The following is a 12,194-nucleotide window of genomic DNA, read 5'->3' as shown; positions in this document are numbered from 1 at the left end:
CAAATGTAATGTAGTAAACAAAGAAAAAAGATAATAAAAGACATGAGAATGTAAGCGAATATAGTTGTGTTCTTAAAGTTTTTTTTTTAAGATTTTTAAAATTTATTTATCTTTAGAGGGGAAGGGAAAGAGAGGAGAGAAACATCAATGTATGGTTGCCTCTCGTGAGTCCCCTGCTGGGAACTGGCCTGCAACCCAGGCATGTGCCCTGACTGGGAATCGAACTGCAATCATGTGGTTCACAGGCCTGCACTCAATCCACTGAGCTACACCAGCCAGGGCGTGTTCTTAAAGTTTTAAAAATTCACATGGAATAAGTTATTTTCTAAAAGGCAACATGCTTATAATCAAGAAAATGGCATGAATGTCCGCAATCAACATTACGAATCAACAATATTCTTGAAGTTCTACCCCACTAGCCATAGGCATATATGCAAATAGGGTAATCAAACAATGTTATCATATGCAAATGATGTGAGTATACTGACAAAGGCTAAGTAAACGGATTTTACACACACACACCTATGGGGTCTAGAAGAAAGCAACCATACACCAATTCTGCAATAATAAACAATAAAAGCACAAAACCACCAAGAGTAATAGTTCTAGGGAGACAGGGAGAAGAACCTTCAAAATTCTTCTGAGGACACAAAAGTGTACCTAGGTAATGAAGGAAAGACTACACTTCAAATCAATCATTTTTTAAACCAATAATTGAAGTGACTAAAATTTTACTGCAAGAAAAAAATTAAAAAATAATATGAATTTTCAAGTTAGAATAATTAGAGAAAATTTATTGTATTGGATGAGTAAGATTTATAAGAAAAATGTTATGGTATTAGACTAAAACCAATGGTGCCGTAAGACAAAACTAGCAAAGTTAAATAGATATGAGATAGGAGTACACTTACAGTTATGACAAAGGAAATACCGCTGACCAGGAAGAGCTAAATTATTCAACAAAAGCTGGTTGATCATTTAAGAAAAGCAAAATAAAACAGAACAGATTAGTGTTTCCTATCTCAGGCTGCAGCACCCAATGAGCTGAGGAGTGTCAGAAAGTCGAGGTGCACGAACTCTACTCTGGATCCCGAACGGTTATTGTACAGACCCACTGACCTGGACCTTAGCACAAAACATTTTTTAAAATAAAAATACCAGTGGCTTAGTTATTAAGTGTAAATTTTAAATCAAACAAAATCCTTTTAAAGTGCACATAAATATTTAACTAATATTAGAAAGAAAGAGTAATTTGTATGCATATCAGCAAACCAAGATCACAAAGGAAAAAGACTCATGAGATACAATTATACAAAATTAAACCTATACATCAAAAAAACACCATTTACAAAATTAGACAGCACATACAAAGCTTGAATAATAAACAAAAATATGAAAAGTTAATATCCTAATCTAGAAAAAAGCTTTTGCAAATTAATCAGTAAATAGCAATAGCATCATAGAAAAATGAACGAAGAACATGACCTAACAATGGACAGAAGTAATACTACCAGGGCCAATAAAACATGTTACTGTTACTGAAATCTCAGTGATAATCAAAGAAATGAAAATAACATTGCGATGCAATCTATCACCATACACCTGGCAAAGGTCTTTAAAAAGGCAGCCGACCATTCACCTTAACAAGGGGTCAGGAAGAAGGACACCTCATGTACACTGTTACCAGGGCTATGATACGCAAGTTCATAATGCAGTGCAGAGCCTTCAGGTGTTATTATTTTTTAACAATTTAATCTTCATTAATAGGTTTAATTAAATAGAAGTATGCACAAAGATGTACTTAAAACAATATACTCTAAATATGCAGAGATGAATTTAAAAATCCATGCAAAGGAATATACCAAAAGGCCAAACAAAAAATAAAAATGATAACAATATAATACCTAACTTTCGTGTGTATGTCTCTAAAATTTTCCAGTGTATTTCCTGCGTTAACTTTCCTCTTCCGTGGCACTTTACATTGTGCTATTTCCCATTTTATTTGCTTTATTTGCCTTTCCACTACACACCCAGCTCCTGTCAAAAATCTTCCCATTCTTTTTGCTACCTATTTATAGGCCTGGTTAAAATCTAGAAGTAAGAAGACTCAAAACCACTCTGTTAAACAGAAGGTTATTTTTAAAAATGGTTTGTGGTTATATACGGATTCCAATTATCTGTTCCTGCCTCTCACTCACATTAATCATCAAACATGGAGAAAGCGAACATTAATGAAAATGGATGCCTTTTAGATATTAAAAATTAAAGGTGCTTCCTTTAATTATTAAGATATTATGTTGCAAATGTTCGTCTATGTATAATCTCTTTCTGCTTTCTTTAAGGAACTGAACTCATCACAATTTACTAAACAGGACCTCCTCCAAAGATGTGAAACACAATCTCATTAACCTTAATGTATATGTGCCCTTTGTTGTGGCTCATGAGCTTGTAGGTTTTTAAAATTAAATATTAACTTCATTTACTTACCCTTTATGATCATTGTACATTCTATTAAGTCTGTCCCATTTTGCATTCAGCTGAGTAAGTGCATCCCGGATCTGAATGGCTTCGGGTCCCGAAGCTTCAAGGATAACGTCTGGTTGTTTTTCATGAATGACTGCAACCTGCTCGCCGAGTTTGTCCAGTTGGTCTTTGATATTCTATGAATATATTGTCAGACATTCATAAAACCCAGCAAAAAGATTAAAATAACGAAATCACAGACCAAAAATTTATATTGTATGACACTTATTTGATATGTGAGATATAATCATTTTTGCTATTAAAAACTGAAAACATTAAAAAAATAATACCCTGTACTGACCACAGGGTATGAGGACTGCTATGTGATACCCAATGGTGGGAAAACATCTTCACAGGTGTTCCAAGTAGCACTTATGCAGGACATATAAAAAGCTTCCAAACATTCTTTAAAGGTAATGAAGTGTTTGGAGCTAAAATTATTTATATGTTTAATATCTAAATGCTAATTGAGATGACAGAAATGAGCTATCAATCAAAGCTATCAAAATCTATCAGCAATTAGTGTGATACTACACATAAGTGCAATCAGATTATATTAAAAAGCCTTGATAATATTGATGAATAATTTTGTGAGCTAACTAAAAACTTCCAGATCCCTAACTAACTTACAACCAACATGCGATCCCATACCACAACCATTGGCCAGTGTTACATTGTTATAAGTGGCATGATCAATGTTGACACTTCACATCAACTGGCAATCAAGTTTATAAGAAAAAAATGTGTTTCTGCAGGTGTTAGATTAAAAATATCTCGGTGCAAAGAACTAATAACTGCACACTAAAAATCTATGCCTACTTTTTAAAAATTAAATTTTTTATATTTCCTTGGTGAATACAGGAAAGGTTTATCATTTATATGCATTATTAACTCATTGGCACAAATTGTGAAAGTTAAAGATCATCTACAGAGGCACAATGACAGATTCCTTACTTAACTTCTACATTAACTGCAGTTATTCAAATGCCCTGCCTGGGGGTCTACCTTCAGTGCATCCTCCTGAAAAGAGAAATCGTCAAACACCACAGTGCTCAGCTCCGGGGCATTCAGTGAAGATTCCACATCATCCATGGACAGTAAAGCTCTGCTAATTTCAACCATATAATCTGTAGGGAGGGGTGACGATTTGATTCCAGGAGCTGGTTGACCCATTCTCATCTGTTGAACAGGGACTGCCTGTAAAACCATGAAAATAATAATAATAATAATGTGCACTCTTAAAATATCCCCACAGTGAGTAACATTGAAAAAAACACAGGACTATTTTGGGGAGAAGTGCGAAACTCTGACCCAAATTTTTAAAAACTAAGTTTTAATTTTTTTATGCTTTTGCGCTGCCTCACAGGGCAACAATCTCTATTAACAATCTCTATTCTGATTTTTGTCTGGAGCCTGCTGTTGAACAGAAAGGTTTCATTTTAACACCTACGCCACCTAAACTCACTTAGCAAACGGGAAAGCAAAATGTGTTCTTTCCTGAGTTACTGAGGACACGAGAATACGCTGTAAATCACAACGTTCTACATAAAATAAAAGTTTAATATCATTATTACTTCACCCATTTTTAAAATCTCACAATTATAGTAAACACTTTCTGGGACACAGTGTTAAAAATGTAAATAATTAAACATGTATTTATAACATCTTTTTTTATAATTCATAAACAGTTTTGATTACAATAACATGAAGATAATTCCGTATATAGTCTTAACCTTTGTGAACAATATTACAGAACATAAACATCCTACATCAGACAATAAGTACTAATACACTAAATTCAGACAAAATGAAGCTAAGCTGAGTGGACTGCTTGTTTTCTCTAATTATAGTATTTTCTGGGTTGACTAGTCCTTAAGGAGTTGAAATCTTTTACTTCTAGATGCTGCAATTTAACACCATCTACTACTTGCAAATAGCCAAAGTTTCTCTACTCATGAATTCAAGTAGCTTCTTCATCGTTTCACTACATTTCTATACTGAACTTCTAAAACATGATATTCCGCCCTGGCTGGTGTAGCTCAGCGGACTGAGCGCGGGCCTGCGAACCATGCGATCGCGGTTCGATTCCCAGTCAGGGCACATGCCTGGGTTGCAGGCCAGTTCCCAGTGGGGGACACATGAGAGGCAACCACACACTGATGTTTCTCTCTCTCTCTTTCTCCTTTCCTTCCCCTCTCTCTGAAAATAAATAAATAAAATATTTTTTAAAAATCTATTAAAAAAAAAACCATGATATTCCTCTGTAAATTCAAAGGTGACGGTGAATACATGTTCATTGCATGAGCGACCTTGAAAACAGTTACAATTTTTAAGTGAAATAAAAAACCAAACTAAAAGCACTGAGTCAATAATGGTGTTTAATCCAGAGGCCTGCATTTGTTTATAACAGGAACAGACACCTGGGGACCACCAGCCCATTTACACTGTGGCTGGGAACATGGCCATTGAAAAGTGAGCTGGCACTGAATCTTTTTCTGGAATAGAAATCGTAGTTTACCAATTTCATAAATTTGGTTATTTGTAAACTAGAAATTTTTTGGACCTCTACATAGAAGATACAGATCCAAAGGAGGAAGCCAGTCCCACACGAAACAGACCCTTTTGGACATTTAGCACATTATCAGAAATCCAAAAGAGATGACCAATGATAAAGTTTCATGGTTCTACTTGCTTTGACTCCTGCCCCATCTACAAATATAAATGGATCTAGCAACACACACTAGAAGAAAGGAGACAGTATTCCCACCAGTGTTTTGAGGTGTCTGGGAATGCTCGCACAACACTGAACACCTGAGTCGTGGGGGATGCAGTACATCACGCAGGCGGGCACTCTCTCATGACCGTACCTTAGCTTTGTTGTATCTGGTGTGCAAAAGTAACAACTGCAAACGGATCTTTTCTTTTGTATTATCTTCCATAGGTTGATGTAACATTTCTTCTCCTCTTTGTAAAACCTCCTCAATCTGGGCTCTTTCCTCACCCCTCTGAATGTTTAAAAGGAAAAAATTTACTCAAAAGAAAAAGGCATAAGGTCATTCACCATCAGCCCCCAAGTAGGAGACCTGCCCTACAACCTATGTTCATCTCAATTATATACAACAAAAATATCATGTTTTTCTTAAAATATTTAATATTTGATGTTAAAACATCGCATAAAGAATGCTAGTTTAGCAAAAGTTAGATGGCGTTAAGAGAACACTCACTACTCGTAGTCAGAAAGTAGTATGTCTATTTGTTAAGCATCCCATAAATCGGTTAGACTGCACTCAGAAAATCATATTTGAACTGTCCTATCATGTTTGGCAGACATTCGGGTAAGCAACACTGGTATAAAAATACAATTAACAAATAAGAAATATAGGAGCATCGTGATTTTTAAAATTTTAAACCAAACCTCTTCATCTTCATGACTGGATTGCAGGTGTTTTTCTACAACTTTTAACATATTTTCTATGTCATTTTCTAATTTTTCCAAGTCAGAGAGAGGCACCTCAGCTTCGAATGCTTCAGTGGCGACCAAACTTTCATAGGATACTGGCTCCTGGCCAATCAGCAACTGTGGAAAGAAAAGTGTCCTTTGAAAACATACCCTAAACTTGACCTTCTGTCACTGATCAGAGGGGTGGACTGTCAAAAGAAGAACTAGCATTTATTTGAACTGACTTTAATTTCACTCATTTACAGCAATGATTTTACCAATTTGAGCCTCTCTGAATTCCCTACTTTCTCCAAACTCTAGCAAGAAATGTGAAGTAATGTGCAAAGCACTGTGGCTGCCTCAAAGGCTGTATGGAGGATCCTGAGACCACACGAGTGGAAATTGATCCAAAAGCCATCCCTGCCTGCTGTGGCTGCAGACAAAGAGAAAGGCCACCATCTAGGACAGGTATACCCCAAAGAAAGCCTTCCAGTTACCTTTCCCCAGTAGAACTGCTCCTGGATTTTGACAGCCAAACTCCTAAGATGTACCTATTTCTCAATATGTACATCCGTTCAATGGGCATAGTGGAGATTCTAAAACAATCTCGGAATTCTGTCTCGGGATGAACACCTGGTTTAAATAATCTCCATGACAGCTGTGTTGTGGTTTCCTTGCTTTTCCCTAGCAAACTTTCGAAATGTTTTCGTCAAAGGGAAACATTACTTCTGAGCACTAACCACATGCCCAGCCATGTCTGGCCTTTACAATATTGTAAAATATTTCATTTCCTCCCCTCATGAAACAAGGTAAGAAAAGAGAGAATAAGAAAGATATGCACAAAAAGAGAAAAATTACAATATGGGAGCTATTTTTAGGAAAGCTATTACTTATTATCCTCTTATTTAAATTTATAAGTCTTTTTTTCAAATCTGTAAAACAAGTAGCAGCTTTCTACATTAGGTCTAAATTGTGAAATTTCTTGTAACATTTAGAAGTGTTAACGCACAAAAAAACCCACAAATACACAAGTGTACAGTGTGCACAAATGTATAAAGTTATGACTATAAAATGAATTTAATATTTAGTTACATTACTTTATAGCCAATTTTAACAATCTACTGAGACTCTAAAACCATCTCTCAAATTGGTTACTTTATTCAGTTTTCACTTCATATTTTTCCCCTTCATATGCACAATCACAAATAAAAAATGCTCCAATGAAAAATTTACTTTTAAAAGTTTTTACTTATGTACCACGTACTCATCTATAATTTAGATACATAATTATATGAAAAATAGCTTTATATAAAAATATAATTATGCCCTGGCTGGTGCGGCTCAGTGGATTGACTGAGAACCAGTCAGTTCGATTCCCAGTCAGAGCACATGCCTGGGTTGCAGGCAGGTCCCCGGTAGAGGACGCACAAGAGGTAACCACACAGTGATGTTTCCGTCCTCTTTCTCCTGCCTTTTCCCTCTCTCTAAAAATAAATACATAAAATCTTTAGAAATATATATGTAATTACTCACTGTGGCACTTTTGATGTGCTGAGACACCTTTTCAAAGTTTCTATTCAGTTCAGCTAATTTGGGTTCTACGAGCTCTCTGCTTGAGCCTCCACGAGCCTTCATCAAAACAACAGCTTCATCGCGAACACTCTCGACCTGGAGTCTGGCGTCGTCCAGCTCAGACAGTAAACGCTGATTTCATTGCAAGAAAACACAAAATTGTCACATTGGAAAAATCAAAACCAAACATGGATGAGATGCTAACTCAGAATTAAAAAAATGTCCGGGATTGCTAATAGGAGATTTTTAATACAATCAGCTTGCACAGTAACTGCTCATACATTAAGACTCATTCAAGACTTCAGTTTCTCCAACCAAATAAACACTGATGAATCTCCTGCATGGGAAGAACGTAAGCACAAGGAACTTGGTACATCCTACCAAAGAAGAGACTATGGCCAGACCTTCCAACCCCAGAAGTACTACTGATCCCACCCGGGTCTGCTACCTTCACAATTTCTTCCTGTTTACTTGCTGGCTTTTTTTCAATCTCATCCAATAGAGCTTCTGCTTGATAAAGCCAGGTACTTATGTGAGCAACATTTCCATCAAATATTTCCAACTGGTTCTGATGGCTCTAGAAGAGAATTAATAAAATGTTGATACAATCATAATTATATAAAATACTTAAGATAACCTTTAAAGAGATTTAAAAAATCTTCAGAGAGGCAATTATATGCTGAATTTAAAGGGTTTCTACCTTACTACAAGACTCTTCCCAGTGAATAAATCCTCATTCCTAAAAATGCATGGCTATGGTTAAGCACTTTTAAAAATATTTTATTTATTGATTTGAGAGGGGGAGGGAGGGAGGGAGAGAGAGAAAAACATTAATTTGTTGTTCTACTTATTTATATATTCCTTGGTTGATTCTTGTATGTGCCCTGACCAGGGATCAAAGCCTGAATCTTACCATATCGGGAAGATGCTCTAACCGAGTTACCAGTCCAGGCCAAGCACTTTTTAAATTTACTTAATTTAGACCTCAGAACAATAAAAAGTTGAAGAAGAAGAAGAAAAGGTGAAAATCTCTTTTTCAATTTTATTTTATTTGTCTCCCTTATGGCTCATTCTTATATCACAAATAATCTCATTCGCTCCCTTCATCATATTTGTTTAAAATTCACTTTTTAAAGTGATAATATAAAAGAATGACTCAAATAGGGATTGAACAAGGTTCTACCCATCCAGTAGATTGTAACACCTTAGAGGGCAGGTCTTTTCCCCTTCATGTCATTAGCACTTAACAGTCCACCTGGACCAGACCTCAGTGATACTTCCTATGGTAGAATATAAAATGCAATTGAAATAACAAATTCCAAAACAAAAGCAAACTAGTTAAGCCAAATAAACTGGGCAAACCACTGACACAAAGGTCAGAATTCAGAACTTGATCAAAAAAAGGAGGGAAAGCCTCATGATGAAATTACAGTTCAGAAACTGTATTTTATAAGATAAATGAAACTAGAAAAGAAACTTAGAAGAAATGTGTTTAAAAGACAAGGAAACAAATTAGTAATCTATGATATGAACAATAGTTGAAAAATAAAATGAGAAGACATGAGAAAAGTTTTGACTATCATCTGCATTTTAAGTAAAAAGAATTGATAGGCACCAGACTTATTTACCCCAATAAAGCAGGTAAATCAATATTTTCATAGGACTAGAAAGATATTTCTTGAAAGGAGAATTTGGAAGGTACAGACAAAGAATGTAAAAAGTAAGGGGTGTGAAAATGTAAAGTAAAGCTACTTATGACAAAAACAAATATATTTAATGAACATATTCTATGAGCCAAGAATTTCACATTTGTTATTCAACATTTAACAATTCTCTCAGTATGTTCTTTTATCTGCATATCTAGGAAAATTAAAGCTTAGTGACATTAAGTATTTTATAGCCACGGTTATGCAGATGATATGAATTATACATGAACTCTGGATTTGAATCTGACACATCGCAATGTAAGCCAGTGACCTTCCACGCCCTACACATTCTGACTGATTTCAATAAATGTTCACATGCACAATACGCTATTTTTCTCTGTCTCTATCCATTACCTAAGAATTCTATAAATCTGGGGAAAGTCCTATCTATGGTATGTCAGAATAAAATACTGATTTATAAATTACAGCTCCCTCTAAGGAAGTTCTACTGATAATATTCATTGTTAGTGGAAGAAAAAGAGAAAACCACTATAAAAATTAAATGGTAACTTCATCTATGGTGTAATTACCAGTGATCGGTATATAACCAAAAAGCAACACATAAAACATAACAATTATCATAATCATCACAACAGAATCTAAAATTGGTTCTATTATGTATTGTTACATTAGAGTACTACATATTTCATGTCATATAATCATCACAAAAACTGTGTGAGGCAGAGGTGATAACATGCCCATTTTATGTGTGAGAAAACTGAGACTTAGCATTTCAGTAACTTGACCAATGTCACCCATCTAGTCAAAATTCTGAGGCCATCAGATGCTAGAGCCTGTGCTCTTATCTAGGACCCTATTACTAGAACATTATAAACATTATATGTAGTCTATAATAATATGAAAATTAAATAAGATTAAGTCATTAAAATCTAACAAAAGGTACACTTACTAAGATATTAAAGTACATGTTTCTATGTAAATTACAAATGCTTTATTACGTAACAGAGACATTTTGAACTCTTTCTAGTTATCATTTTTTCAAAGGAAAAAATAAAACATAATGTAATGAAATGAATTCACAAGCAAAACATTACTGTGACAGAAAAAATAGAATTTGGAATTCAAATATAAACTGTATTCATTTTTACGTAATTGAAGAGGAGAAAGCATCGTCACTAATTTTTCGGACACACACCATCAAGGTACTGCACCAGTCCTCGGTCCAGGTGCGGACTCGGCTCCATCCGGCCTTCAGGACACAGAGCTGCTCTTCCAACACAGGCTCACCGCCCTCAATCAGGTTCTGGAGGGCAGCACTGCTCTCGGTGATGGTATTTAAATCCGCTTTCCTCTTTTCCAGATCCTTTAGAATATTCTAGAAAATAAAAATACCAACCAAGACCCACTTGATCTTTCACATTATAAAAGTTTCTATAGCCTTCATTTTTAAAAAATCATTCTTCCACATATTCCCTAGAAAGCTTATAATTGCCAAAGGCTTGCAAAATTCCATAACTTACTAACATGTAAGAGCTTTCAAGCTGCTAACAAAAATTAAAACATTTAATTATGCAAATAGCAAGAAATGTATTAAATTCAGGTATGAAAAAGTTAATTTATTTGAAGTGTAAGTTCCATGTATCACATACAATACTAATTATCTTCGTCATAATGCCAGATGTAAATAATTAATTTCATTTTCTATAACTACAAGATGGCAAAGCAGAACTATCCCAGAACTCACAACTCTAAAAATTTCATAGTGAGTTGATTTCCTTGATTACTACAGGATACAACTGATGTGTACTACATTTACTTGCAAAGATTGCATCCTATAACTAGATGACTTCACATATAATTTTCTGTATAAGCTCTACAAACAATGTTTCATCTTAAGGAAATCATAGGAACAGGTACATCTAAGCTTTGGTCTCATGACTGCCGTAATGAGCAAAGGTGATACTCTGCATGGGGTGCCGGCAAGGGGAGTAGGCCAGGTGTACCATCAGAGAGTCACAGAGGGAAGACTGAGTTCCAAAATTAAAACTATAATGTTCTCTCAATTGAAAAGTGACGTGTGCTTATTTAACCTACTGCTGTTGAACCTTTTTAAATCAACATTTAAACAAATCCTTTAAAGGAGCTCAAGTCTGTATTTAATCTCATATCATTAAGTCATAACTTAATGAAGGCATAAAAATTGCAAACTCACCAGTGAGTCAAGGTTTAAATACTTACTTGGCCATGTCAATTACTGATATTTTTGAAGGTACTAAAATGTTTCTTGTAAGTGTCCTTCCCCCCAGGTAGAAAAAAAAATAGAATACCCACAGCCATGCTCCCTGAAGTTAAGACTTTCTGCATTCCTTCAGTGGTTATGTACTGACTGACTAGATAGGTTTTAAGAACTACAAAAAAGAATTAATTGTAAGCAATTAAATTGAAATAGTACACATGCTATCTATGCTAACAGGCTTTATTGTAAAGAAAATGATTTCATTGAAAATAATGATATTTAAGCTATGTTATAAAAACACTAAATGAAGGAATAAAAATGCTATTTAAATTTTGCATTGAAAATAATTTTTACCGATTTTTAAGTGCAAATGCATTAAATGTTGTAAAACATGCATATTTCTTAAACCTGAAAACACAACTTTGAAAAATGGGTGGTTACGTTACATAATAATGTTTCATTTGATTTACTCTCGTGAAGAGAATGTGCTATGAATTCATGATTTGTCTATACCATCTTCATTATTTCAAATCTGAAATAAGACTAAATGGCAATTGAAGAGTAGTTTCAAAAGAGACAAGCTTATTATAGTTTTCACCTGAAAAATTAATTGAATTTATAGGTGTGCAAAGATGAATGATCAAAAATCAGTAACATTGATGTACCAGCTATAGGCAATTAGTAAAAAAGAGAAAAGGTGTACTTTTTACAGTACACAAAATATGTAAGTATGAATAACCTGCTTTGCATATTTGTA

At 34.7% G+C, this 12,194-nt stretch overlaps 1 protein-coding gene across 6 annotated transcripts in view; it reads right to left on the bottom strand.

Annotated features, from left to right (window-relative positions):
* The window catches only part of UTRN (utrophin), a 449,632-nt gene that overhangs the window by 265,818 nt on the left and 171,620 nt on the right, over window positions 1-12,194 (bottom strand). For all 6 annotated transcript variants that reach the window (XM_037144913.2, XM_037144915.2, XM_037144914.2 and 3 more), the window contains 7 exons: window positions 10,397-10,576; window positions 7,983-8,111; window positions 7,496-7,666; window positions 5,939-6,100; window positions 5,391-5,528; window positions 3,529-3,720; window positions 2,488-2,660 (listed from right to left, as the gene is read on the bottom strand). In XM_037144913.2, coding sequence (XP_037000808.2) covers window positions 2,488-2,660; window positions 3,529-3,720; window positions 5,391-5,528; window positions 5,939-6,100; window positions 7,496-7,666; window positions 7,983-8,111; window positions 10,397-10,576 — 1,145 coding nt within the window. The remainder of the gene's footprint in view (window positions 1-2,487; window positions 2,661-3,528; window positions 3,721-5,390; window positions 5,529-5,938; window positions 6,101-7,495; window positions 7,667-7,982; window positions 8,112-10,396; window positions 10,577-12,194) is intronic.

This window comes from Artibeus jamaicensis, unplaced genomic scaffold (genome assembly GCF_021234435.1).
Source record: "Artibeus jamaicensis isolate MK-2021 breed Jamaican fruit bat unplaced genomic scaffold, CSHL_Jam_final contig_3176, whole genome shotgun sequence".
In the NCBI taxonomy this organism is placed as follows: domain Eukaryota; kingdom Metazoa; phylum Chordata; class Mammalia; order Chiroptera; family Phyllostomidae; genus Artibeus; species Artibeus jamaicensis.
Note: the sequence above shows the minus strand (reverse complement) of the source record. Positions and strands in the feature narration are given on the sequence as shown.